The sequence below is a fragment of the Maylandia zebra genome, linkage group LG15 (assembly GCF_041146795.1).
Source record: "Maylandia zebra isolate NMK-2024a linkage group LG15, Mzebra_GT3a, whole genome shotgun sequence".
NCBI lineage: Eukaryota > Metazoa > Chordata > Actinopteri > Cichliformes > Cichlidae > Maylandia > Maylandia zebra.
The window spans coordinates 14,249,789-14,276,693 of NC_135181.1; the positions used below are offsets into that span (position 1 = coordinate 14,249,789).

The 26,905-nt window shown below is 41.3% G+C and overlaps 4 protein-coding genes across 8 annotated transcripts; 3 read left to right on the plus strand and 1 right to left on the minus strand.

Moving 5' to 3' along the window:
- Positions 1-8: 8 nt before the first annotated feature.
- On the plus strand, positions 9-5,119 carry matn3a (matrilin 3a). 5 transcript variants are annotated; one of them, XM_076873952.1, is made up of 7 exons: positions 9-225; positions 828-1,265; positions 1,753-2,328; positions 3,253-3,378; positions 3,712-3,809; positions 3,958-4,024; positions 4,122-5,118. In XM_076873952.1, exons 1-6 carry the CDS (start codon positions 60-62, stop codon positions 4,012-4,014), a joined length of 1,461 nt encoding a protein of 486 aa, XP_076730067.1. In that variant the 5' UTR covers positions 9-59; the 3' UTR covers positions 4,015-4,024; positions 4,122-5,118. The 5 variants fall into 5 exon arrangements, with proteins under 5 accessions (XP_076730067.1, XP_076730068.1, XP_076730071.1 ...); XM_076873953.1 differs by lacking the exon at positions 3,253-3,378 and having other exon boundaries at positions 4,122-5,119; XM_076873956.1 differs by lacking the exon at positions 1,753-2,328 and having other exon boundaries at positions 4,122-5,119.
- A 3,907-nt stretch (positions 5,120-9,026) lies between these two features.
- On the plus strand, positions 9,027-11,639 carry ttc32 (tetratricopeptide repeat domain 32). The gene is made up of 3 exons (XM_004568738.6): positions 9,027-9,179; positions 9,389-9,555; positions 10,844-11,639. Exons 1-3 carry the CDS (start codon positions 9,064-9,066, stop codon positions 10,969-10,971), a joined length of 411 nt encoding a protein of 136 aa, XP_004568795.1. The 5' UTR covers positions 9,027-9,063; the 3' UTR covers positions 10,972-11,639.
- Positions 11,640-11,810: 171 nt separating this feature from the next.
- On the plus strand, positions 11,811-16,526 carry zpax1 (zona pellucida protein AX 1). The gene is made up of 21 exons (XM_004568737.6): positions 11,811-11,969; positions 12,054-12,130; positions 12,203-12,298; positions 12,378-12,502; positions 12,705-12,848; positions 12,929-13,009; positions 13,085-13,249; positions 13,341-13,437; positions 13,510-13,727; positions 13,803-13,959; positions 14,035-14,243; positions 14,325-14,442; positions 14,510-14,709; positions 14,821-14,935; positions 15,006-15,175; positions 15,252-15,340; positions 15,432-15,562; positions 15,663-15,852; positions 16,002-16,137; positions 16,218-16,347; positions 16,431-16,526. Exons 1-21 carry the CDS (start codon positions 11,950-11,952, stop codon positions 16,496-16,498), a joined length of 2,736 nt encoding a protein of 911 aa, XP_004568794.1. The 5' UTR covers positions 11,811-11,949; the 3' UTR covers positions 16,499-16,526.
- A 4,183-nt stretch (positions 16,527-20,709) lies between these two features.
- Positions 20,710-26,880, minus strand: LOC101465524 (uncharacterized). The gene is made up of 21 exons (XM_014414599.2): positions 26,724-26,880; positions 26,586-26,644; positions 26,420-26,506; positions 26,159-26,280; positions 25,869-26,012; positions 25,626-25,724; positions 25,372-25,542; positions 24,969-25,071; positions 24,446-24,660; positions 24,021-24,171; positions 23,722-23,933; positions 23,528-23,642; positions 23,216-23,415; positions 23,027-23,141; positions 22,785-22,954; positions 22,603-22,697; positions 22,268-22,398; positions 21,416-21,605; positions 21,164-21,302; positions 20,970-21,063; positions 20,710-20,806 (listed from the first exon to the last, which is right to left on the minus strand). Exons 1-21 carry the CDS (start codon positions 26,744-26,746, stop codon positions 20,736-20,738), a joined length of 2,706 nt encoding a protein of 901 aa, XP_014270085.1. The 5' UTR covers positions 26,747-26,880; the 3' UTR covers positions 20,710-20,735.
- Positions 26,881-26,905: the final 25 nt, after the last annotated feature.

Below are 26,905 nucleotides of genomic sequence, written 5' to 3' on the forward strand. Positions count from 1 at the left end.
CTCACAGACAAAGTGTTCAGAGAGGTCAGACCACAGAAGGCGCTCTGCACACTGAAAGGATGAAGGCTTTTCACTGGATCCTCCTGTACTGCGCTGCACCCCTGCTGTCTGATGTACAGGGCACATACCACCTCATGGCAGGGGATCCCGAGCTAATGGCTGCTCAGAGTTACGCTCAAACCAGAAATAATGGGCACCCACCGCTCAGGACCCTGAATCCAGCAAGTAAGTCTTTAATTTTTAGTATTCTGGTTTTACACAAAAGTCTAGCAGTGGTGGAATAGGTAGGCTAGGAAAAGAAATACAGCAGCTTACAAACATGTAAGACATTTAAAATATCAGAGAGCAGAGCAACTAGAATTTGACTCCCAAGTTTAGTGGAGTTGACAAAGTACAAGATACTTGAGTGAGCATACTTTGTCCACCGCTCCTTTCTAGCAGTATTATTTTGCTTTTTTCCACAAAAGATTAATGCACATTTTTTTGTAGTAAAAATCATTCATTTTTAATATTACAGATATTTCATTCATAAAAATTCATTCTAACAAATAAATTTTACACTCTTCTCAAACACATCCTGCATGAATTCTCAGATCTTGGCTGGGGGTTTCACAAGCTCTGTGCAGACTATAGTAGAGGCTTGTCTGAAACAGCCCGGATGGCTGAATGCACATACTAATAATTTGTCTGTGATCCAAAGTAAACAAAAGAGATTATTGCACAGTATGTTTTACTTACTACACAATGTCAACTTACACAACTTTCCTGTTTACCTTCTACCAACCTACTAATGTTCTCATCACTTTTCCTTTCTGGTGGCCTCGTAGTTCACAGAAGTGACTACACGTATAGAGAAAGGTATCACTACCACTACCAGCCACCAAGGATCCCTCCACCGGTAGTGTATCACCCCTTTCCTCTATCTCCACCAGTGACTTACCACAGACCCCCAGTCCCTATATCACCTTTTCACCACACATTCAAAGGCCCACATATGCATCACATACACAAAGCTCTCTCACCACCACTGGTTCGTCATCCCCAACATGGGATCAAAGACCCGTTCCCTTACAAAGTGAAAGGTCTCTGTCCCTCACCTGTGGTACGCCCTCCAACTGAACCAGAACCGGCAATTCTACCAACCCTGCCAGCGAGTACAGTGCCACCGGTGACCGCTGTGCCGCCAGGGAAGACCACCACTCCTGTGACGCTACCGGTCAGTACCCAAAGCGGCTTCATCACCACCGTCAGTCCTGTGCCGACAGGTAGAATATTACCAGTTAGGTTTGCTTTCCAAACCAACCAATGCTCTTTTTTCAGGTCAGATATTTTAGTTCCATTTCATCAGTGATGTTTATGTAAAGAGGTAAACACTCCAGAAATGATCTAGTTTAATGTATGTGTGTAAAACTGGACTGGCAGGGATTCTAACTGCCATTGACATGCCATTTTTCATGTGTTGGGCATCCTTTTCATTCAGGAAAATGACATGAAAGGATAAAGCATGTCTCTGATGGACTGTTGAATCCCTGAAATGATGCATAGTATGTAAAATAGCATACAATATCATTTTAGAGGAACCACCGCGGCGATGCTCAATTGTTTCATTGAGTGCATCCCAAAGTATTCTTTCTTCTTTTGTGGATGAATAACTACATAATGACCTCAGAGAAAGTACAAATGTTTGTCTGAATAACGAACTGAATTTTTTTTGTATTATATCGATTTAATCCTGCCATGGTTTGATCACAGAGACAGACTCTCAGTGCAGAAGCCGTTCCCTGGACCTGGTCTTCATCATTGACAGCTCTCGCAGCGTGCGTCGAGGAGAGTTTGAGAAGGTTAAAATCTTTCTGGCCAACATAGTCGACACCCTTGAAGTGGGCTCAGATTCCACCAGGGTGGCTGTGGTCAACTACGCCAGCACGGTCAAGACAGAGTTCCTGCTCAAAGACTATTTTAGCAAACTAGACTTGAAGAAAGCCATCTCCCGCATTGAGCCTTTGGCGACTGGCACCATGACCGGCCTCGCCATCAAAACTGCAGCGAATGAAGCTTTCACCGAGCAGTCTGGAGCCCGGCCTCGTTCTAGGAATATCTCCAAGGTGGCCATCATCGTGACAGACGGGAGACCTCAAGACCAGGTGGAAGAAGTGTCTGCTGCAGCCCGGGGAAAGGGTATCGAGATCTACGCTGTCGGGGTGGACCGTGCAGACATGCGATCCCTTCAGCTGATGGCCAGCACCCCTCTGGAGGACCACGTCTTCTACGTGGAGACCTACGGCGTCATCGAGAAGCTCACGTCCAAGTTCAGAGAGACCCTGTGTGGTAGGACAAAGCCGGCCTGCAAGACCTTTTTCCATCATTAAGTCTGGGGGAGGCTTTTATGGGTCATTGACAGTTATTGGTAAAAATGTGAAAAAAGTATTAGAACAGATGGTCTCAGCCCCCGTATGGACTGCAGATGTCGGCTCTAGAATGTGCTTGTAGTCGCCAATTTAAACCCACGGAAAGTCTTAAGACTGTCAGCTTCTCTTTAAAAAGCGAAACGTTTATATGGTGATCATAGATTGATTATTTTTGCAATCAAAGCGTCCCGGTTCTCTGAATTTTTCCTTAGTCTGTGTTGAAAATAATTAAAACGTAGAGTAAAACCTCTCTACAAAACTTTTAAACATTTGGAAAACTGATTAGAAAGCATTCAGATGAACATAACATGATAAGTGAAATCCATCCATATAAGCTGATTTTATTCTTTTTGAAACATAAGAAACATCGAATTTTCAAAGTAAATTTATCAGACACAATGATCAACTATCAAAAACAGTTTGCTAACTTGTGTGACTGCTCTTCAATTACATTCGTGTGCTAAAAGACAGATGTTGAAGGTTTGAAATGGATGTTTTGCTGTATTGTTTCTCCATATGTGTGAATTTGTGTGCGTCTGTTCGTTAACTGTCCAAACTGATGTGCTTTGTTATGTTACCTCAGTTGTCCAACACACAGCAGTTCACAGATGCGGTGAAGGTGTTTCCGCCACATGTGTGGTCAACTACAAATATCTTCGAAAAGTTTCCAGTCATACTTTTTTAACTCGTGCATGCAGAAAAAAATCATAAAATTCCAAAATGTGAAGTAAAAAATAGCTTCTATCTTTTTTTAGCATAGTCTTACGTTTCACAAGCTACCCACCTTGCTTGCACGCAAAAAACTGTACCCATGCTGCCATCCCTTAATCCTGGCTTATTCTAGGTGTGGACCCCTGCTCCATGGGACACGACTGCGAACACATTTGTGTCAACAGCAACGCCTCGTATTACTGCAAGTGCCGGAAAGGTTATATCTTGAATGCGGACAAGAAAACATGTTCCCTGAAACGTAAGATCATACTGTGTGGATTCCTGCAGCTCTTTGGTGTCATACTAATGCTCCTCAACAGTTTAAAGACGTGTAGATACCCAGCTTGGATTCTGATCAGGGCTTCATAACACTACAAAAATCCTGAATCTGTAGCAGATGGTTTTGTTTTTTTGGACAGTTTACATGAAATTGGTACTTTTCTGCCTTAAAAAGCTTCCATTCATTTAAGCTTTGTTTTGTTCTCCATCAGCAGTCTAGTGGGGGAAAGTGGCGTGGGTGGTGCTCTGTGTGCTTTTTCACTCTCTGCGTGATCTGTTACCCTGATGTGAAATTTGCTTTCTCCCGGCAAAGAGGTGAAGGTCGAGGTGGTGGAGGATCCCTGCAAATGCGAGGCTAGACTGGCTTTCCAGAAGCAGACGCAGGCAGCCATCCAACAGCTCGCAGCCAAGCATATCCAGTCTGTTGTTTCAGATGGATGACAGTTTATTATAAACAGTCTCTGCAGCTGACAGCTGATGGTTTCTTCGTGTTATTATTGTTACTGGTGTTATTGCTCCATTGTATAATTGTAAAAAAAAAAGTCCTTGACTCCTCAAACTTGCTGACGTGACTGGGAGAATAGAGCGTCTTGAGAACACGGTGGGCCGTGCCTGAAACTTTGCACGTAAGTAAGAGTCAGCGGCTTTTTCCTCCATGATTGGTAGTAAAAGGTTCCCACCCACTGGGAGCAATCTGACCTCCTGATTATTTATATTCCGCAGAGCCAGATGACTTTTGTTGCTCCCACAGACTACTGCATCATGGGGAGGAACTTCCTGCGATCCACTCTAACTTCAACCACAGACTGAGAGAAGCAATGACTCACAAATCAACCCCCCAGGTTACTGACTGCTGAGCAACAATGTCTACAAATAAACTTTATTTTAACTTTTTATTGATGATTTTTTTCCCCCCAAATCTACTGTAAATGTTACTTAAACTAAACCCCCAGGAGCATATTAAAATATATAGTAATCTAACATTTCTTTAATCTTTTTTTTCTATTTTGTATAAATGAATATTGTATATATTAGCCTGGTGCTGAATTACACGTAGCCTTAATAAATGTGCAACTTGAATTCAACTAAAAATACGGAATAATGAATATTTTCCCATTTATCAGGTGGTGACACAAACATGTATCATACCATATATATAGTAAAAAATTCCATTAAAATCTAATCTCATATTTGTACATTTGTTGTTGTATTATTTTTGAAATAATATTACATGATGCACTCTATAAAATACATATTTAAAAAAATACAATTACTATCTAAAGATGTAACAGCGTTATAGTAAATTCTTTAAGTAGTAAAATTCTAGCTGATTGACTGAAAGATGGCATTTATTTTGTGAAAATATTTAGGATTATAACTCTGCATTCCAGAATTGTTACAGTTTTTGTAATATTTTTTTTTTAGTTTAGTTTAATTGTATTTACTTTTCAGTGTATTTTTCCTTGTTTAAGCGAAGCTTTTATTGTTTGGAAATGATTAGTTTCATTGGTTTTAATGTTAGTTTTAGTCTTTTGTAGATGTTACTGTATGGAGGAAATATGCTAGATGTAGGAAAATGAACACAAATGTTACCAAAAAAACCCAGAATTTCTTTGAAAGCAGGTATCTTAATTAAACATGTCTGTTTAAGCCTCACTGCTCACTGCTTACCCAAAAAGATTACTGTAAATGAAGCCTGGCGCTCAATGATTAAAAATCAAAATTAAAATTAAATGTATCAAACTGTCTCTGTAACTCTTCTAAAATTCATTCCAAGTCCTCTCAATGAACATCTATCTTCAAAAACTTGAAGGTATTTGGGAAAACATGTAGATACAAAAGAGTCTCTTACATAACTGTACATTTTTATGGCATACACATATTTCTATGTCAACTTAGAAAGGCAAATATGAAGGTAAAGCGCTAACATTTCTGTTTACAGTGCGCTGTAACACTGTTTGGCTTCACAGAACGGTAAAGATGTGTGGGGTCAGGGGGAAATTAGTTTTTAAACCTCTATTTTTTTTTCACTCAGAAACATCTTTGATAGTAACATAACATATAGCAGGATTAAAGTCTACAGTTTACTTCTCTGACTGCTCTGAGTTGAAAACTTTCTGGTTTTGTACCCTGCTATCTTTTACGCTTTGGCTGGTGCCAGAAAAACAACAGACAGAGGTTACCGTGTCACCTCTGGAATGACTCTGCAGCACAGACAACAGAGCTTCTCTGTCTGCGCTGTCTGTGTGAGTCAACATGCCAACGTTTACCTCAGGTCTGCTCTGGATCCTCTCCCTCCCTTCTTTAAGCAGACAGCTGTTTTTGGTTTGTTTGGTATTTCAGTTCATAGTTACCCACCCCACACACACACACACAGGCACACAGAGGTGAGCCCACCAGTGTTTCGGGGGGGAAAAGATGAATGGGACTCACATGCAACCAAGAAAAGGAAAAGACACTACAACGGATGTCTCTTCAGGAGGTTTAAATAGCAGAATCCTCTGCTTACATTCATTGATTACTCTGTTACTTTAACAGCTGCACATGTCCTCATTGAAATGCTTTTCTCGTGTCTCCTTATAATAAACCGTTTACCGTTTCTCACAAGTGTTAAGCTGGGGATGGTTTAAAGTAACCATATGTGCTCGTCAGAGGTGCAAAGCAGTGAACTCCCTGCTAGGTTTTTATTTTGGGAAGGGAAGTGTGAGGCCACTCTCATGTCTACACACTAAATATTAAACAGCTTAGTATAAAACCTGGAAACAGGAAGAGAAGTGAAAATGACCATAATTTTCATGACCGAAAAAATTTGCCATCTGTCTCAGGCTCCAGAAATCAAATCAGCCTCATGGATCAGCCTCAGCCTCTTGTAATCACTAATCCAGACAATAACTGTTTTGTCATTAGAGCAATAACATAAAAAATGGACTTTGACTTGTGTAACAGCCAAATCTCATGATAAACAGTCTGTTCTGTAATTGCGATCGATGTATCTGAATGTATCACAGTGCAGACTGAGAGTTTTACATCAGTTGCACTTCACACGAGCTCCACATTGTCAGCGTTTTTCATCAGACAATTTATTTTAAATCTACATTTCTATATCATGTTTGTGTTGTATGATGCACGCACAGAAAGGTTTATTTTTATGTTGTTTGTTGCCACGGTTGCATTCATTTCTACTCAATTTAAAAATCTGCCAAAATACTCATAAAAGTGTAGACAGCTATATGTACGAATGGCACATATGTTTTACCTTCAGAGTGACTCTGTGCTGTAGTTCACCTTCAATAGGACCCTCTTATTGAAGGTGTGTCTTTCCTGGTTCTGTCAGTTCACAGTGATCTTGGATGTTTTGTGTTAATTCTCTCAGCAAACAGCAACATTTTGGGTGATGAGACTCGGCGGTGCTGAGATTTCTGAACATTATGTTTTCTTCATGATATCGCCGTCGAAATAAAACGGTTAAATCTTAAATAAAATGTGACAATTTAACACATAACCGCAAAGCCAACTTCTTCCTCTTGGATTCCTGTCATGTAATAATTTACAGTCACACTGACGTGAAAATTAGTATATTATATCCGTTTTCTCAGTAGTGTCAACAGACAGTGGCCTACATGCCCTTCCTCTGGTCCAAACTGTTTCTGTTTGATCCGTTTCAACTCGTCCACACAGTCTGGAGATAAATGGGCTGTAAAAGGGAAGTGCACAGCCTCTGAATGACCTTTAGCTCTTAGGGTGTAATTTGTTTTCAGCGGGACAGTTGACTTCTTCACCCTGGACATTCTTCCTTACAGAATTCCCTTCTTGTTGTTCACTGCAGTGAGAGTTCCCATTGTCTTGTTACTGGTGTTTGGGGTGATTAATAAGCAGTTTTTTTCTTTAAAATATAAAAAAAAACGTCTTTAAAGATATGAAGCCTCTTGTTGGATTTCCTACTCAGATGCTTTTTATAGATATAATCAATATTATTTGCACTAACTGCATCATTTACTTTTTAAATCAAATCTAAGTTGAGTCTGACACCTGCTGTTAGAAAAAGAAAGCACAGTTTGGTTTTCACTCACATGGTGTTTTGTCTTCTGTAACATCCATCCATTTTCCACAACATATCCAATTTAGGTTCACATTAGGGCTCGAGTCTATCCCAGCTGACATCACGGAAGAGGCGGGGTGTATCCAGGACAGGTTTCAAATCTATCGCAGAGCTAATACATAGAGACAGACAACCACTCACACCTACAGAAAGCCAGAGTTCCTGTAGAGAAGTCATGGAGACACAGAGAACATGGAAACTCCACACAGCCAGCTGGTGGATTCAAACCCAGGACCTTCTTGTTATTAGGTGATGGTGCAGGTAGATAGTTTGCCCCCTGAGAGGCACAGTAAAACAATAAGAAGATAATCTCTCTTCCACAAATGTGTGTACACATGAAAAATCAAGAAAAACAGAGAAAGCTGTAGTTTAGTAGTTATTATGAGCAAAGAAAATAATATAGGAAAGGTGCATTTCTACGACAACTAAATGAAGAAAATGGGAGAGAGAGGAGAACAGATGGAGAAAGGTTAGTAAGGAGGGGGTGAGGGCATCTATGAAGAGGATGGAAAGGGGACAGGCAGGTGGTCCTGATGGCACACCAGTGGATTTTTAACAGGTTGTTTAATGCGATTATTGGGAGCGATCGGATGCCTGAGGAATGAGGAAGGTGTACTGGGACCAGTTTTCAAGAACAGGGATGATGTGTAGAGCTGTAGTAACAACAGAGGGATACATGAGCCATACCATGAAGACATGGCAAAGTATTATTAAAGGTATGTTAAGAGGACAGGTGACAATCAGTGAGCTGGTTTCATAATGTGAAAGAGCACTACGGATGCAACGTTTGCTTTGAGAATGTGATGGAGACATACAGAGATGGTGCTTCACTGTGGCTTTGTGGCTCTAAAGAAAGCATGTCATGGGGCGCCAAGAGATGAGCTGCGGTACTAGATGAGGAATTCAGGAGTGACAGATAAATATGTCAGAGTGGTACAGGACATGTATGAGGACAGCGAGACTGTGGTGGGGTGTGCAGTAGGACAGACAGGTTCAAGGTGGGGGTGGTATTACATGAGGGAGATGCTCTGAGAAGCTTCAGAAAGTGGTGACGGACAGGCTGACAGATGAGGTCAGGCAGGAGTCTCTGTGGACAATGCTGTTTGTAGATGTCAAATCTGTAGTGAGAGTAGGGAAGAAGAAGAGGAATGAAAGTCAAGCAGAAGACCTGTTTGTGAATGATAGAGTAGAGACAGCGAAAGTAAATGAGTTTCTATACCTTGGATCAACCGTCCAAAGCAATGATTAGTGCACAAGACAGACAAAGTTGATGGTTTGGACATGTATAGAAGATAGAGATTAGATGAAGGATGTTGGCTTTATAAGGAGCTGCCAGGCAGGAGGGAAAGAGGAAGAGCATAGAGAATGGTGCTTCGTAGTATTCAAAACAATAAAAACGATTTTTTATTTTATTTTTTCTTACTAATAAAGGTTTTAAAACTTTATTCGTGTTTAGTACCATGAACCCTCACTGATCTACGCCGACATGTGAACCACGCTATGATTGGACAGTTTGTAGTGCAACGTCACATCCGCAGGTGAAAAACAAGAAAACCTTTCGCACACATGGAGGAGAATAATTCCCAGATACTCGAAAACGCCCACGCTGAGTTTAAAAGGGAGAATTTTAAAATGGCAGAAGAGCTGTACACAAAGTTTATTTCTTCCTGCTTACAGTCCAGGTATCGTCATTTTATTCTGGAGACGCTAAAGGCTAGCTGTTGTCGTTTATAACATGGTGGTGTTACGACACATTCTGTTACACATTAAATTTTGTGACCCGTTGTCGCTAACTGCTAGCTAATTTCAGTTCCCTTCCTCTCTCTCATGTTCACATTTAACTGTAGCCATGATTTTAAAAGGGGGTTTTAACTGTGTTATATTTGAACAGGGAATGTGAAGCAAGCAGTTTAGCAACTGCTTATAACAACCGCGGGCAGATAAAGTACCTCCGGGTGGACTTTCGTGAAGCGGTGGATGACTACACCTCTGCGACACAAGCTGACAGCCAGTTTGAAGTGCCTTTCTACAACAGAGGACTAATTCATTATAGATTAGGTAAGAAGAAGCAACAATTAAGCGACAGACAGCTCGCAGCAGCAAGCCAGTTCACATCAACAGCCAAAAAACCCCACCTCAGCTTCCGCCCATTACCTTCAAAATAAATGTCTTTTTCTCTGCTTCGTTTTTATTAACCTCTGTAGGTCCTATTTGAAAACAGTCCACTAACATTGTATACCATATAAAGAAATATAAGCACACACTGTGTATTTATATGTGTGAGGTCAACATATAGGTTGAACATCTCCATTATAGCAGACTTGCCTGTGTTTCCTCATAATCATCATCTGAAACACAGATGACACTACGTCTATTAGAAGAATGACATTACTCCTTCCAATTGCGTTGAAAAGGTGTTTTAAACTATTTTGGCTAGACAGTATTTATGATACAAGTACAAGTCAGGTTTTTAGATCCAATCATAGCACAGAAACAGCTGTTATCAAAGACTCACAGAGAGTTTTATGTTTCAGGTAGTACATTTAGATCTGCAAAAATAAAAGCTCGGAGGTTCCTCCGTTCTTGGTCCATTATTCTGACATGCTCCTGCTTGGTACTATCATGAAGGATCATTATATATCCTATCACTTTTATGCATATGATACACAGCTGTACCTACCTATTTATCACCCTTTTCTCTGAAACACTTTGAAAAAGACAGGAGCCATGTTATCATTTTGATCTCAGTTTCGATCGCTAATTAGCATAATGTGCTTTCTACGTTTAAATATATATCAATAGTTAGAAAAATATCATCTCAAACTGACTCTTAGAAATGGGTCCGTGCATTCATATCGAGTAGGTTAGACTACTATAACGCTCTATTTGTAGGATTATCCAAATCATTAGTAGGACAACATAAACTCTTTCAGAATCTGGCAGCCAGAACACTTACACGTATACACAAATTTTAACATATTGTCACAAAATGTGGCTTAAAAAGAGATGTGATGATCTGTGGATGGCTGCACCTCCACTGAAAACTAAAGATGATTACAAGAAAGGACAAAGACAGCAAAGGCAAAAGACATTGTATATAAGAATAAATGCAAGACAGTAGAAACAGTAAAGGCTTCTGAAATCGTCAACTGTTATCCTGTAACTGTTTGGTGCTTTCTTTTCTATGACACTAGATGGAGCTGTGTATTTGCACTTGCAAAGGGTTGTGGCAAGTTGCCACAACCCTTGTGCTTTTACTGCTGACTCTTTAAAATCCAGCCTAGAAGTTTATTATAAAAGATACCCTTATATTTAATATGTATTTACAATTTTTATTATCTTACAGGCTTTTTTGACGATGCCAAGAGTGATTTCCAGCAGGCATTAAAGCTCAACCCGGATTTTGAAGATGCCAAAGTGAGCCTTCAACAGACACTTCTGGACCAGGAGCACAAGATAAACAGGGGATACTGACAGCTTCTGAACCTACATGTCACGTGTAACCTCTAATCCTGCTGATAACAAAATGTACACCAGTGCACTTAATATCACTAATTGTCCAACTGTTTTTATTCGCTTGTCATTTTTTTGTTTTTAAATATAAAATCATTTGCACAAAGAAAGACAGAGCTGAAAATCAGAGGATAATTGATCTGATGAAGCAGACGTCCCACTGGATCAGGGGTCACAGATGATGGATTTTTTTTTAAGAAGAGCATTAATATTCCTTTTTCACACCGACTCAAGCTCCTCTCAGTTAGTGAAAAATTGATATCCCTTTATAAAGGGCCGTATAAGACTGAGACTGGACACTGCAGACTTATCGACCCATCAGGTGAAAGCTTGATAAATGTTGAAGCCCCCTGTTGAAGGTTGTAGGAGAGGCTTTGTGACTTTAAATGAACCCTAATCAGAAGCTGACATAAAATAATAATGAGGAATGTCTCAGCTGCATAAAGCACACTTTGTGTCCTAAATTGAAGCTCAGACACAGCTTAAGTTTTAATACAAGGTGATGTGGTTTTAAAGGAAGGAAGTCAGCAAATATAGAAACAACAAACATACACAGAAGACAATATAAATATAATATAGACAAATGTAAATAGAATCACAAATCAATGACAATAAATTTTTTAATGACACATGTCTGTCTCGCGCTTGCTTATTCACACAAATACAGATTTTGTGATGTCCTACGAGAAGCAAAGGCATCACAAGTGGAGCCTCCCCACAGCGAGTGAGGCAGGAAGCATCACTGATGCGTTTCACCTGTGCAGAGGTGATTACCTGCTGTATAAAACAGCTGCTGACGCCTGAATGAAGCAGTCAGCTCTTTTGCGTCAGAGCTGGTTTGTTGGTGGTAGGTCTTGCTTGGGGTTTTCAATGCCAAGCTCTGGTTGTGGTTGGTTTCAGTAAATTTTTGTTTTTGCATGGTTACATTGACACTGCGACATGTGGCGGCTTAAAAACATGTAAGTTTAAGTTAAGTCTTGTTTAGTTTTCTGACAGTTACTCTAATTTTTCTAAAATGTGCATTTTTTTTCTCCCCCTTCAAGTTTATTATGGAACTTGATGGCTGCAGTAATTGTTTTAGGTCAAGCATGGCCAAATACGAAGCTCGCTTCACAGTCAAGTAAGACTAACTCGTTAAACTGCTCCAGATCAAATTGAGGCTACACTACCTGACCATCGTCTTCTTTCACAGGCAGTGGTTTAAAGGCAGACTGTTTAGGAAATCTAATGAGGCTGTCAATGGATGAGGCTTTAGCAGTGGGGAACCAGCTTGTAGTGGAAGCCATCAGTGAGTTAAAGGGCTAATTGGGAACAGGCTGTGTCATTGCTTTGAGAAGAGATCCCTCATGTTTGCATGTCATCTCCAGATGGCACCCAGTGTGTCTTGTTGACACCCACCTTGGCTGCTCAGTGTGGGTACAGCATGGAGTCTGACCCCTGGGGTAACACAAGAATCTACATGTCTCTGATGGGCTGCTTTGTGGACAACAAGGTATGTTGAGCTTAGGTGGAACTTTTTTTCTTTCCAAACATTACAAATTTAAATATCACCTAGATTTTACTCCAACCTTCCATTTAATAGAAACCTTAAAAGTTTAGGTCTGCAAGTTTTGCAATTTTGCAAATGAGTACAGGTAATAGTGTATCAGGAACAGACTTTCAGGGGGAACTAACTGCTTACACTTCTCTTATAGGATGATGCAACATTTAAAATTGGCTTGAAACTCCAAATGTACAGCCAGAGGCCATCAGATGTGGTAACTCATGAAGTGAATCAAACGTGCAGCTACACTCGCTGGGCCCCTAAAGAGATTCTCTGTGACAGGAACTACATGGAAGTGGGTTACGTAACACTGCCAGGTTTACTTTAATACTTATGCCCTTCAAACTCTTCAATTAGCTTTGTCTTGTCTTCTAGGTGTCAAACTACTTGATGAAAGCTAATCCACAAACTAAGCGGCCGGCTCAGGATCAAAATGTTGACTCATATCTGCTTGAGGTGCCTAGATTATAGAGTTAAGAAAATTACTAAATGCAATCCAATGAAGGCTCAAAATGTTCCATTTTGCTGCAGGACTCTGGTGCATCACATGGTATCTGGAAGATGACATTTTTCACCCCTGAACCAGTGGTAATGGTGCCAAGGGAGGCTGAACAAGCTGGCTACAGTGCAATGACTACCTCTAACAGACTGATTATGCGAAGCCCTTACAATACACCAGAGACCTTCTCAGAGGATGTAAGGATTACTTCATAATGGATAATTATTTCTGGTAATTAAAACTGACAGTAAAGTCCATATATATATTTTTTTTTTATTTTTCCTTAAGGTGGCTGGAATCCCCATGGAAGTCTTCAAGGTGAGCGTCTACAACAAGGCAGAAAGTGGTCTGGGTATCGTGAACTTGGCAGCAGCTTGTCCCACAGGTGAGCATCAAACCTTCTTCACAGTAAGCATTAAAGTGTAGAATTGTCAAGAAGTTGCTTCCTCTCTTCTAGGGGGCGTACTCTTCACTGAGAGTGTGATCTCTTGGTACATTCCTCGCCGCATGACCCCTCTAATGGACGGCACATTCAGAATTGTAGAGATGCACATGGGCATCAATGGGCAGAGGCTGGATAGGTCTCAGATGGCTGCGAGAGGGTACACACTATCCACCACAGACTTTCACATTGTTGCCGAGGTCCCAGTGGGCTCACCCGATGGTTACTACAAGGTCTGGAAATCTACCTCAACATGCGACTTGTGTGTTTGTATGTGCGTTTTATTAAAATGCTATAAATAATTGCAGAGTCATGCCCCAGAATACCAGTACTATGTCACCTACACTGTGGAGCCAATGCTCGAGGTACTCTGGAGGGCGGATGGGACCCAAGATGATATAAAATACAAGGTTTTGTTCCCCATTACAACGCCTCTGATGCCCAGACCTCCCCAAGTGGAAGATTGTAAGTCCCACTTAAAAGTAAAGAACTGAAAGTCGAGCCTGCAGAAAAAGCCTAAACGTGTGGCTTGTTCCTCAGATACGGTTCCAGAGGACGGTGTGTTTAGCGTCATGTTGGGGGGCTTCTTTCATGATGTGGAGCTGAAGAACATCACCTTTGTTACTGGTGTTCTCACTGTGGAGGAGAGCAATGCCAGAGGCCTGATTGTCCAGGAGCACATCTACACCAATGGCACAAAGGGCTTCTCTTTACAAGTGTCCTTCAATGCCGATGTTGTCCTGAAGACCGTATGTGGCCAACTATTGGAAATTGCACTAAAGATTGTATTCCAACTGCCAACATAACTTTTTTTTTTCTCCCCCCTTAAGAATCCCGAACCCTTGGTTACAACCTACTCTCTCCCTTTGACCGTTGGGCTGATCATCCTGCCTGATGGAACTTCCTTTGCTCATGAGGTGACACTGCAGGCGTCTCTGCAGGATGTTGGTGAGACTCTTTTCTAGAATTGCACATTGAGCTTTGAACTCCAGATTGACTTTTCTTTCCCTTGCAGTGCTGCCTGCACTTACTGGCACCTGTGATCAGAAGCACTTTTACGTCAGGGTGAAATATGGCAGTCAAGACCGTAATTTTGAGACCGCGGTTGGAATGCGACAGCTAACCCCCGACCTGGCTAAAGCCTACAAGCTGCAGGAAAACCGCACACACTTGATCCTCAGAGTGCCCTACAATGCCCAAGACTCAAACTTTGAGGTGTATATAACATGACTCTTTGAAAACCTTCCAAGCACAGACCGGAAAAGCCCTGTAAATGCCAGTCTCCTTAGGATCCGAATTAAATGTGCTCTGAACATTTTCTTGCAGCTGGTTTCCTCAGTTTCCATCCAAGCCAGACTTGACATCGTGCTCTGGGAACCAAACAATCAGTGGGTGCTTGGTGACCTCTCCCTGGCCTGCAGCTTTCCCTTGATGACAACTAGTAAGATTTGGTCACTTAAACTACTCATTAAAATAACAAACACAATCATAATAATGTCTACTTTCTTCAGAATGCTATCCTAATGGAACAATAACAGCAGTGGCTGTGAAGCTGGAATCTGTGCCCAGTCTCGTCCCAAGTCAGCTAACATTGAAGGACCGGTCTTGTAGACCAGTTTTCAGCAACGATCGCTTTGCCCACTTTTCTTTCTCTGCAGATTCATGTGGAACAAGTAGAACAGTACGTTTACAGACCTTTATCAGTTGAAAGTGCCTTTTGGGAAATGTGTTAATCAACTTGTGTTTTTTGTTTTAAGTTCTTTGACAACTACATGGTTTATCAAAATGAGATCAGCCTGTATCATAAGGTGACAGCAAAAACCTCACCTGCTGAACCTGGGTACAGGTAGGTAGACCTGACCAGTGAGTTATCCTGATGAACTGCTGATTCAAAGTTTAAAATGTGGTGGGTTTTTTTTCCCCCCCATCCTGTTTAGGCAAACCATCTACTGCTACTACATGGTCAACAAAACACAAACTGTTGCATTCAGTCACAAACCAAGGAGCGATGATCCTAGAGCAGAAATTGGGACAGGGCTGCTAATGGTGCAAATGAGGCAAGCCCAGGGTAAGTCTGACAGTCAGTTTGCTACAAGGTGGAGAATTTGACATCTGTTCTCTTTAGGTGTATACACTGCCTTAGAGTTCTAATTGAGCTTCTCTTCCAGATGCTGCTTATCAGCACTTTTACAAAGCTGAAGATTATCCACTGAAGAAATACCTGAAAGACCCCCTGTTTTTTGAGGTGGTGCTGATGCAGTCAACAGACCCCCAGTTGGAGCTCATCGTGGAAAACTGCTGGGCTACTCTTCAAGAAGACAGGACATCTGTACCCCAATGGGACATCATTGTGAACAGGTGATGGCATAAGTAAATGCCAAAGTGGAAAATCTCCACTACTTCAACTATGTAGTCCAGCTAACTTTGCCATAGTCTAGAGTGGGTGGTTAATTCACTTGGAAAATGAGTCTTCATAGTACATTTAAATTATATATTCTTCTCTCTAGTTGTGAGAATCGCGATGACACCCATGTGACAGTCTTCAATCCAGTTAAGGATAATATTGCCATGCCATCCCACGTCAAACGCTTCTCTATGAGGATGTTCACCTTCACCAATAACAACGAAGTTCTGAGAGATCAGGTGATTCGGGCAATCTAGTCATAGGACTGTCTAATGCAATACTGTATCAATGTGTGCTTAACCTTCCAGTCTCCCCACAGATCTATGTGCACTGTGATGCAGTGATTTGTAATACAAATGGCCCACCAGATGGCATCTGCAGAGGCCAGTGTGTGCATCCCACAGGCACAAAGGGCACTAAATTTCAAGGACTCAAAGGTGCTAAAAGGGGTAAGTGTTAATGGTGTAAGTAAGACTGGGACAAACTTGAAGTTTGAAGTGCAGTTGGTGACTTTTTTCTTTCCCATTTGCAGAGCAAAGAAGTACAGAGTCAACCCACCAATGGCAGCTCTCCTCTGGACCCATCCTACTTTCAAATTGATATTTCAATAAAAATAAATCTTAAGCTATATGTATTCTTAGTGACTGTGAAAATGGTACAGACTGTGGTTAATGCAGAACAAAGTATTCAATTGTGCTACTATGGCATATTACAGAACTTCTGTAGTTGAGCAAGTTCATCTAACAGAATTGCTTCTCATCATAATCATATTTTAGTGACAATGCATTTGTGCACCTTCATAGCTTTTAATTTGTCTGTGCAAACTTCTATACTTTAAACTAATCACCTGTAAATTATGATGGCAATTAAGCTACAATTTTGTGGTTTGATAATTCTGTTTAATCCTATAGTTTAAGTGGCTTGGAGGGGTAAAAAGTCTTTAATCAGATCTTAATGAAATAAAATTGCTCTTGATATTCACTAATTTGAGAATCAACTCGTCAAGGGTTAAAATTGCACCGCAAATCAAATTGGTTTCATTTTTATAATCCAGTTTTCACAAAAGGCAGCTTATGGTTGCCACAGATCAATGTTGTCATAGTCCTTTAATTTATGTAGTCTTGTATAGATGCGCCATAAAATCACACCCTCACCCATAAACTTCTAATTGAAATGTAAGTGTATAGAGCACAACTCAAAATGCATGTGGAATAAGGACAATCACTGGCTACAGGGAAAGCCATAAATTGCTTTGACAAAACTTTTATGGACAAACTAAAGTACTTTGCTTGCTCTGACTGCCAGAAAGTGGAGTCAGCATCCATCTTGTGCTTCCAGGGAAGAAGGAGACGACATTTACAGCAACACCGGCTCAGACGCCCCCGCACAGAAGTGGCTTGAGCAGATGGAGATAAGATAACCTTTATTAGTCCCACACGTGGGAAATTTGTTTTGTCACAGCAGGAAGTGGACAGTGCAAAAGTTATGAGGCAAAAATTAGAATACAATAAGAATAAATACAGTACACAACTGTACAGAATAGAATAAAATAAAATACTATATACAGTAGAATAAAATAAAATAAATATACAATAAGATAAAAATAGAATACAAATACAAATAATAATGAATGAGTGCTGACGGAAAGCATCTTCTTTAACCAGATATGTCCTTCAACATGCATATCAAACAAATATGTAGGACTGCTTTCTTGCATTTGTGCAATATCTCTAAAATTAGAAACATTTATGACAGTAGGCGGGACTACTGTAATTGATATTACAAGGCTAAAAACTAACAGAAAAGCCTTTGGTTGATTCCAAATGCTTCTGTGAGAGCATATTTCTCTCATATTAGCTCTTATTAATTGATCCTTCAGCTTTCCAGCTTTTCTCTTCTGTGGAATGCTCTCTCTACTTTTAAGATTGGGTTTAAAACTTTCTTTTAAAGCATATAGTTAGGATGGGTTCAGGTGACCCCGAATCCTCCATTAGTTACACTGCTAATGACCTGGGCTTCTGGGGGCATCCCATGATGCTCTGAGTATTTGTTCTTCGCTCTGTGTGTTTAAGATAAGATAAGATAACTCTTTATTGTCATTGCACAGTCATACATAGTACAATAGTACAATGAAATTGGAAAACTGTCCTTTGTCGGCACTACATGTAACACAACACGACACGATACGACACATCACAACGCAACACAAACAACACAACACAGTATAATAACTTAGTAATAAAAAAGAAGAAGAAGTGTATGTGTATTGCACACTGTTATTATTGCACATTAATTATTATTGCACCTTGTTATAAATATAAATATTATTGTTATCGTTTTAAACATTGTTACCTCCCCCTAAAAAGTCCAGGTAGGTAGCCAGTCAGGTCAGCTATTTACATTGATCAGGGCTATTGCCCTGTTGTAAAAGCTGTCCTTGAGTCTATTTGTTTGGGACCTCAGCAACCTGAACCTCCTGCCAGACGGCAGCAGCTTAAACACCCGGTGTCCTGGGTGTGTACCGTCCCGTAGAATGCTGCGTGCCCTCTTGAGACAGCGAGTGCTGTACAGGTCCTTCAGGGAGGGAAGAGGATGTCCAATGATTTTTTGGGCCATATTGATGACCCTCTGGAGTGCCTTTCTGTGAGCTGTGGTGCAGCTGGAGAACCACACACCGATGCAATATGTCAGTACACTTTCAATGGAGCAGTGGTAGAAGACGGTCAGCAGCTCCTTCTTCAGGTCCATTTTTCTGAGGATTCTCAGAAAGTGGAGACGCTGTTGGGCTTTCTTTAAAACCGCAGAGGTGTTAGAGCTCCATTGGAGGTCTGTGTCTATGTGCACACCCAGAAACTTGAAACTGGAGACCCTTTCCATGCACTCCCCGTTGATGCTGACAGGCTGCAGCTCAGACTTCCTCCTTCTGAAGTCAACTACCAGTTCTTTTGTCTTGTTGGTATTGAGGTCTAGGTTGTTATCGACACACCAATCTGACAGCCTCTGAACTTCAGCTCTGTATGCAGTCTCATCTCCCCCTGAGATGAGCCCCACCACAGTGGTATCATCTGCAAACTTGATGACTGTGTTGTCTGGGTGGGAACTAACACAGTCATGTGTGTACAGAGTGTACAGTAGGGGACTCAGTACACAGCCTTGTGGAGAGCCGGTGTTAAGGCTGAGGGCTGAGGAAAGATGATGCCCCACTCTAACTCTCTGTACACGGTCTGAGAGGAAGTCTCTGATCCAGCGGCAGGTGGTAGAAGGAAGTCCAATTTCCAGCAGTTTAACTATTAGTCTGTCCGAGAGTATTGTATTGAAAGCAGAGCTAAAGTCAACAAAGCGCAGCCTGGCGTAACGGCCCTGCACTTCCAGGTGAGAGATGGTGGTGTGGAGCGTTGTAGCAATGGCATCTTCAGTTGATGTGTTAGCTCTGTATGCGAACTGGAGCGGGTCGAGGTTGGGTGGCAAGCAGGACATGATGTGACGTCGGACCAGTTTCTCGAAGCACTTCATTATAACAGGTGTTAGAGCAACTGGTCGGTAGTTCAGGCTGCTAATGTTAGTACGCTTTGGCAGTGGGACAATTGTGGCTGACTTTAGGCACGGCGGGATGCAGGACTGGGACAGTGAAGTGTTGAAGATCTATACAACATCTATACGACACTTTGCATTTAATCATTAGTTATTAATCTCTGGCCCTCTTCCACAGTGCGTCTTTCATCCCGTCTCCCTCCCCTCTGACCCCCCTGGTAACGACAGATGGCTGCCACTCCCCTAAGGCTGGTTCTGCCAGGGGTTTCTTCCAGTTAAAAGGGGATTGTTTGACTGTTGGGTTTTCTCTGTATTGTTGTAGGTCTTTACCTTACAATATACAGCACCTTAAGGCTACTGTTGTGATTTGGCACTGTATCAATAACACTGAATTAACTCCAATCCTGTTGTTCCACCATTGAGAGCCTCCTGATAGCACAAGATCAGAAAGATGTGCAGAGGATGGCGAAAGTGGCCTCATTGGAACTACACTACTATGGAAAGATGCACTGGTCGACTGCTCAAGAAAGCAGAGTACTCCGTTTGATTTAATTAGCTTCATTTACCATTCAGGAGCTGCTGAATGTCATTTAAAAAAATAAATAAATTCCAGAGTATTTATGAAGAAATATTTTGAAGTGGAAAAATGCACCCACCACACTACAGAAATCCTAGTTAATGCCTCTGAAAATATGTGTGTGGAAATTGTTCCTGTGGGCTGTAAAATGAGTCACTTTATACTGATGCATTTCGAAGACAACTACAAATATTTATTGGGCTTTCTAAAGTACAAAAGCAACTTTAAATTATTAAGATTCTAATCAGTCTTTTGGCTACTTTAGGCACCACGTTAGATCTTTCATTTGCATCCTCTGTCATACACTAACATTCTGGTCTTCCTCCTGCCTGACAGAGCAATTTGTCTCCAAGCTAAGCTGTCCTCCAATCATGTCTCATCTGGCACCCCCCAATGAAAATATTGGCACCTTCATTTCTCCAGCTTTGACTGGAGTTTTCGTGAGTGCCACCATCTCAAAACCACACGTCTCTCCATATCATAAACCTTTCATTTGTCTTTTAAGACACATGGTCACTAGTATTCCTCTTGTGAATGCACACTCACCTCTGCAAGAGTCCTTAACCCAAAGAGGTACATTGAATTATGACTTCTCACATAATTTGATAGGTGAGGCAACACAACTGACTACATACTCAGAATTACAGGTGGAAAATCAAATTTCCACATGTAGCAAAGCATAGGAAAGAACAGACAATAAAGGTGAATTTAAAAAAAATCTTTATTGTATCAACTCATAATTACTGGTCCAAATGTCACAAATGATTTTGAACTTTGTTCCTCTGAGATATGTCTTTTACCTGTGGAGAGAAGAGAATGAGGAAAGTTAACAGTAACCAATTTCAGCAGGCTGAGAAGAAAATTAGTCTGAGACAGAAGTACTATGGCACACCATGTTCTCTTCTTTTTCTGGGTCAAACCCTTGAAACAAAAGGTTCCATTATAAAAGACCTCATACTATACCTCTTCTGTACTCTGGGTCTGAACATTGCCCATTACAAATGCCACCTAATGGATTTCTGGTATCACAGATCACAACGTCACAGTGGACAAAGACCTAGAAGATGCAAGTGTTTTTATGAGTACAGATTTGCATGTGCAGTTTTCTGAACCATGGATTTTTTTTATATATATATTTTTTTAACAGGCTGAGTTACCTGAGGACTTAGATCCTCTTCATTTTCAGTAAAGGCAAACATCTGGACCTCAAAGCGCTTTAAGTGAGAGGGATACTGAACCCTAGCATCAGTCCACACTGGATGGAAGACCACATGGTGTGGGTCTGTGTGTGGACAGCTGGACAATTTCAAAGATACATTAAAAAGTTAAATTTTGTCCCCCTACCCCATCCTTGCATCAGTATGAAGGAAGAGCTTATGCTAATACGCAAACACCAGCCTGAGCGTTACCCGTTTATGATCAGATCCCATCTGGGTTGGGACATCTTGTCCTCATCCAATGTCGCCCAGCAGTTCTCCAGCTCCAGTGATACTTGAGGATTTATTGCACTCATGAGCTCCACCTCAAAATACAGCGGCTGCTGGAGATGTTTCATGATGGGAGAGTCCTCGAGTCTGTAAAACTCTCTGAAGGAGTCGTCTAAGTGCAGAGAGACAGCATGAAATGACATAATGACAGGAGGCTTTGAACAATATAATCAGCTCAGGACATTGAGGTTTTTCCTCTCACAAATGCTGCATATACACCCGCCAATTATGGCCATGCACGGACCTACTTACTTGGGAGCTGCCAGCTCCCAGAACAAATTCCTGATTTGCTTCTTGCATAAAGCTCAATATCCAAATTTTCTGGGATGTTAGAATAAAAACTAAGATTAGTTAAGGCTTAGCTACTTTAATGAGAGCTGCGCCTAGGGATAAATTCAAAGTAGAATGATGAAAACTAATACCAACTCCTTACACGCAATAGACAAGGCATTTTAGATTATAGGAGCTCCTGGAGTAAAAACCATTGAAGCTGATTGTCAACATTAAGCAGGAAAAATTAGCCACATGCTGATGACAGCAACCTTTAAAGTCTGAACCATCTAGTTGCCAGAAATTTTAAAATGTTTTCAAAAACTATTAGATCTTCTAGAGATAAAGCAGTAAGGTTTAGTTAGTAAAGGCAGTTAAAGATTAATTTAAAATTGCTTAATGATTTGAGGATGACTTCCAGTTTAAGGGAGAAGAATCTTAAATCTCTCCAGTGCTGGAGTTGTATTTGTGTTGTGGAAAAATGAAATTATGCCAACTTCATACCCAAAGAAAGTCTCATTGCCACTTGCAGCTGGCCTTTTGCATTTTCAGCATATGGTTCACTCCTGCGAGGTCTGGTGTGGAAGGACACAGCGTGGGTTGTGTTGAGGTCGTAGTAACATGAAACCTTTAGCCTAGAAGACAAGCCATGAGATTTGAATGCAGTCAGAAGTGCAAAGACCAGAGAGAAAAATTCCTACAGACACTCATCTTTGTCTCAGGATCAAAGATTGAATAAGGGATAACGCAAAGCTGAAGGAGTCCATTTAATCCAGAGATTCAAGTTACTTTTAAAAACTTTAGTCTCCTAATTTTCCTAATAACGATCAGCCACTCACGCAAATTCTGCTTCCTCAGAGTCTGATGTACTTTTTGTTTCGAGGTCATGTGGCACAGAGATGTCATTTTCGTAGAGCATCGCATTGGGCAAAAACTAAGGGAACAAAGTTAAAGACAATACATCAGATCAGCCTCACCATTAATAGTCTGTATTAGTCATGAAGTTGTGCAGTGACAGTACCTTTCTGGTAGTCCCACAGGAGTTAGCAGTGAAGACAAAGTAAGCATAGCGGTCATCACTGTAGACTGGACCGCAGGTGGGGTCGAGCAGCGTGAGCTCACTGGGGTTCAGGCTGGGAACAGACTCCAGTTTCACAGCCAGAGTGGTTATGGTACCATTAGGGAAACACTCTGAAAAGAAAAGTTTAAAAACTCGACTCGAACTCTCCAATGAAATTTAAACAACAAGAAACCCAAACCAACCAGTAAGCAGTGAGAAGAAATTGCAAGCCATCGAGAAGTCACTGATGGGCACGTTAGATTCTGGATCCTTCAGGATCACGTCAATTCTGGTCCTAATGGAAGTTGGTGTAATAGCCTGAAACATTGTTCAAGTTAGAGCAAGCAGGACATTAAACAGAAGATTCTCATCTACAGCAAAGCACAAAATACCTCAAACTCAACATCAGGGGCTGCAAACGGCACAACAAGATTGAAGTGAGTTCCATTCTCCATGTAGCCATACTGCTGAGCCAAACCTGGTGTCAGCAGTCGCTTTCCCACCATGGTATGAAAGTTGAAGTCTGAGGTTCCATGTTCCACAAGGACATAAAAGTTCTGGTAATCACAGCTTCCAGAGACGGAAGGAGGAACTGCAGGTAGATTAAAAAAGGCATCAAGAACCCTGGCCTGCAGCTGGTGCAAGGTCATGACAAACATTTCAGGCTTGTGTGTTTACATTTGTATATAAACAGCCATACAGACCCTTTTCTTCCAGTGTGGCTTCCAGGTAAACCGTGTGAGAAAATGGAGCAAACTCATTCAGCACCAGCAAACCAAAGGTCAGGTGAAGAGAGTAGACTATAAATCCCATTCCTCTCTGTAGGGAAATGGAAAGATTAGCAGTCAAATTAAATATGCATTAATATTCTGCCCCCCAAGCTGAAATTACATCTTACCGATTGTAGCACGGCAGGGTCTGTGAAGGGCACTTCAAGTGTAAAGACTTTCAAGCTGCTGTTAGGGGACACATGCTCTCTGATGTTAAAGCCTCTGGCATGGCACTGTGCTATAGTCAAAACCTCAGAGGGGAAGGTGATGTTCATCAGCGCCACGTCAGGAGCAAAATGCCCAAGCACTAGCTTAAACACTTGCTGTTTCGGAACAGTCTCTGTAGGGACGAGAGAAGAGGAATTCAGTGAGCTTGCACTTTACACAAATAATCATAATATATGATAAGTGGAATGGAGAGACTCGCCGTCAAAAACTTGAAGATTCAGTGACAACAAAGGCGTCGTGATGGGAAACAAGACTTTGTATCTTGTGTCTTCTCCATCTTCAGTCCAGAGCAACTCCAGCATGGGTTCGATTGTATAGGAGAGGAGATACCGATTTCCCTGGATATGGCTCTGTTTATCATTTTAAAACCAAGAATTTGTCATTATAACTACTCCTAATGGAACATATTTAAAAGCAGAACAAAAGCTGTAATAATTCTTTATAAGATTCCTGCTTTAATGCTTGTAGAGCAACTCTTTTGGAGGCTCAGCTTTGGAAATGGGCCCTCATTTCACAGTGAGAAGTGGCTTTTACTACTTTGCCATCTTAAAAGGCCAAGGAAGCCATTTATCAGTATATACTTGATGCAAATCTTGATTTCTTATAAAAACAACTGCCTTTCACCTTAAAGTATCCACCGTCGGCCCCAACAGGAAGCTGAACAATGATGTACGAGTCGTCGGTAGACAGCTTAGCCGGCATCTGAGTAGGATCAAGCGTCTGACCGTTGATTCCTAAGTACACCTCCAAGAGCTGAACCCGCCCAGAGGACATTAAGGGGTCAATGCGTTGGGGCAGGCGCCAAGTGATCATGGTGGGCGTGAAGGAAACACTATGACCTGCACATAAGGCATAATATGAGGCCAAAACAGACACTACTATAGAGGATTTAGAGGCTACAAGGTCTGCTGGCAGACAACTTTGCTAACAGCTTAGCATTTCTAAACCACACATGCATACAAGTCTTCATATTAAACCTGGGACAGACAGCAAGTTAATATTTCTAAACGTCCAAATGCATCACCACCCTAGGAATAATGAAGACTAGAAAAAACAAGTTTGCAGATTTAACTGCTAAAGCCTTCAGGTTTTAAACACAAGATGACACAGGCTCCCTGCAGCTTCCACATGGTTAGAGTTTAATTACCGTCCAGCACTGGACAAGCAGCTACAGCATCAACTCGAGCAGTCAGCCACTGCTTCTCAAAGATAGTCGAGGTTTTGAACACCTTCATGGGCACCCCTGCTACCTGCAGGGTGAGATAACATTTAATACATTGAAGATAAAGCATGTGTGCAAAAGAGCAGTTCGTTAGAACATGGAAATGTAGGCTAATGGGCCATATGTACTTTATCTTGTCAAATGTCAGACCGTAACAAGTTTAAAAAGGTAGTCTGATCATATAATGAATCTAAATCCAATTGGTTACTGACTGCAAGTGTGAGCCATCTAATGGGCTACAAGTACTTTAACCAGAGTCTGTCTGTAGAACAAGATGCCAGGTTATGTCAGGCATGTGTGAAAAGCATGCGATCTGCAGTTTACTCACAGTCTGGGTGTACGTTGCCAGTGCAGACTTTGAACTCCGGAGAATCACCCTGGTGGGAGTGTTTCCTACCCCGTACCCCCTTTGGTGGGCCTCAGTCGCCTTCATGATCCTCTCCTCAGGTGTGAAGAACACAACTGTTGTGATTATGTATCCTGCGTCTATGGGGCGTTTCTGTAAGGCAAACACCAAATCGTGACTTTACATGCAGAGATGGGGTCTGAGAATAGACTAGAGGCCAAACGAGCTCCTCCAACCTTTGCGGCTTGTCGAGTAGAAGCAAACTCTGGACTGCCCTGTTGCTCTGAATATGCAGGAAGGCCATAATCATCTGCAGCTGCCCTCTTCACGGACACCTAGAAACAAGACCCTTCGAGTCAATGATAAACCATCTCTCACCTCTCTAGGAACTGTTTTAGCCTTGATGCTCTTATGGGCTATAGCACCACTGTCATATAGATGGGAACATGACCACAGAAGGTTTTGCTGCAGTCACTTGCCTCCATATAGCTGTGGTCACAGACGATTTCCCTGAAGGCCCAGGGAGTGTAGCGGCAAGTTTTAACCACCTGGTACACCTTGTCTTCAAACAACTGGTTTCCATGCAGTCGAACATGCAAAGCAGTGGTGAATTCTTTATCGTCCTACAAAAAAATAAATATTTTTTAAAAAAAGAAAAAGTTAATACTAGAAGCATAGGACACATTGGGTGCTTTGAAAAAAAGAAAACAAAAAAAACCAAACAAACAAACAACCTCTAATAATTCTGTCTTTATCTTTGTTACGTTACCACATTGTGAGCAAAACAGTTTTGAAGAGAGGCATAAATCAAGGCGTTTCCCAGCAGATCAATCTTCACACTGATGCCACACTGCGAGGCTAAACTTGGCGTAAGAGGAATTGCAGTGTTATCTGAGGAGAGGATAAGGAACACATAAAATAAAAAAAAATAAAAAAAAATAAAAAAAGTGGGAAAAATTAAGCTTTAAGAGGCAAGAAGCCAAAGAATTTTTTTTTTTTTTTTTTTTTTTTTTTTTTTAAAAAAGCTTACTCATGACGGCAGTAATTTTCATAAGATTTCCTCCAAGTGGACCAACATCCACACGCATCACATTCCCCAGACACTGAGCGGTGATATCTGGAAATAAACATTGACGTGAGTAAGTAGGCAGTAGTTTGATTAAGTGACATTTTTAGGAAAAATAAATAAAACTTACTTAAAGGGGGCCTCTTTTGAGCCTGTGTGTTCATAACAACTACCAAAAGAATGAACCACCTGAAAAAAACTTAGTCAGTTAAAGACAAAAATCTGAAAGTTTGACTAAAAAGGTTCTTAGAAAAATAAAGCTACAAACCCCAATCCTAATGAGTGACCCATGGCACAAGAGGTGGGGAAGTGGTAATCTTAGCGTCTCTGTTTTTGCCGTTTTTAAAGAAGTTTGTAGGGGACCTAAAGGCACCTCTTTGGGTAAGATGAGGGAGGTTGCAGCCACACACAGGTGGATCTCGTTGGAGCCTGATGAGGTTGATTGGGTGG

Bases quoted from the DNA above. Each gene is read 5' to 3' on its own strand.
- zpax1 (XM_004568737.6), top strand. From the start codon at position 11,950: ATGTGGCGGCTTAAAAACAT. The intron at 13,728-13,802 runs GTCTGGAAATCT...AAATAATTGCAG, and splicing joins CACCCGATGGTTACTACAAG to AGTCATGCCCCAGAATACCA. The intron at 14,443-14,509 runs GTGAGACTCTTT...TTTCCCTTGCAG, and splicing joins GGCGTCTCTGCAGGATGTTG to TGCTGCCTGCACTTACTGGC.
- matn3a (XM_076873952.1), top strand. From the start codon at position 60: ATGAAGGCTTTTCACTGGATCCTCCTGTACTGCGCTGCACCCCTGCTG. The intron at 226-827 runs GTAAGTCTTTAA...GTGGCCTCGTAG, and splicing joins CAGGACCCTGAATCCAGCAA to TTCACAGAAGTGACTACACG. The intron at 1,266-1,752 runs GTAGAATATTAC...GTTTGATCACAG, and splicing joins CGTCAGTCCTGTGCCGACAG to AGACAGACTCTCAGTGCAGA.
- LOC101465524 (XM_014414599.2), bottom strand. From the start codon at position 26,746: ATGGGTCACTCATTAGGATTGGG. The intron at 24,172-24,445 runs GTGAAAGGCAGT...AATGATAAACAG, and splicing joins CCGACGGTGGATACTTTAAG to AGCCATATCCAGGGAAATCG. The intron at 23,934-24,020 runs GCGAGTCTCTCC...TCGTCCCTACAG, and splicing joins GAATCTTCAAGTTTTTGACG to AGACTGTTCCGAAACAGCAA.
- ttc32 (XM_004568738.6), top strand. From the start codon at position 9,064: ATGGAGGAGAATAATTCCCAGATACTCGAAAACGCCCACGCTGAGTTT. The intron at 9,180-9,388 runs GTATCGTCATTT...ATATTTGAACAG, and splicing joins TCTTCCTGCTTACAGTCCAG to GGAATGTGAAGCAAGCAGTT. The intron at 9,556-10,843 runs GTAAGAAGAAGC...ATTATCTTACAG, and splicing joins ACTAATTCATTATAGATTAG to GCTTTTTTGACGATGCCAAG.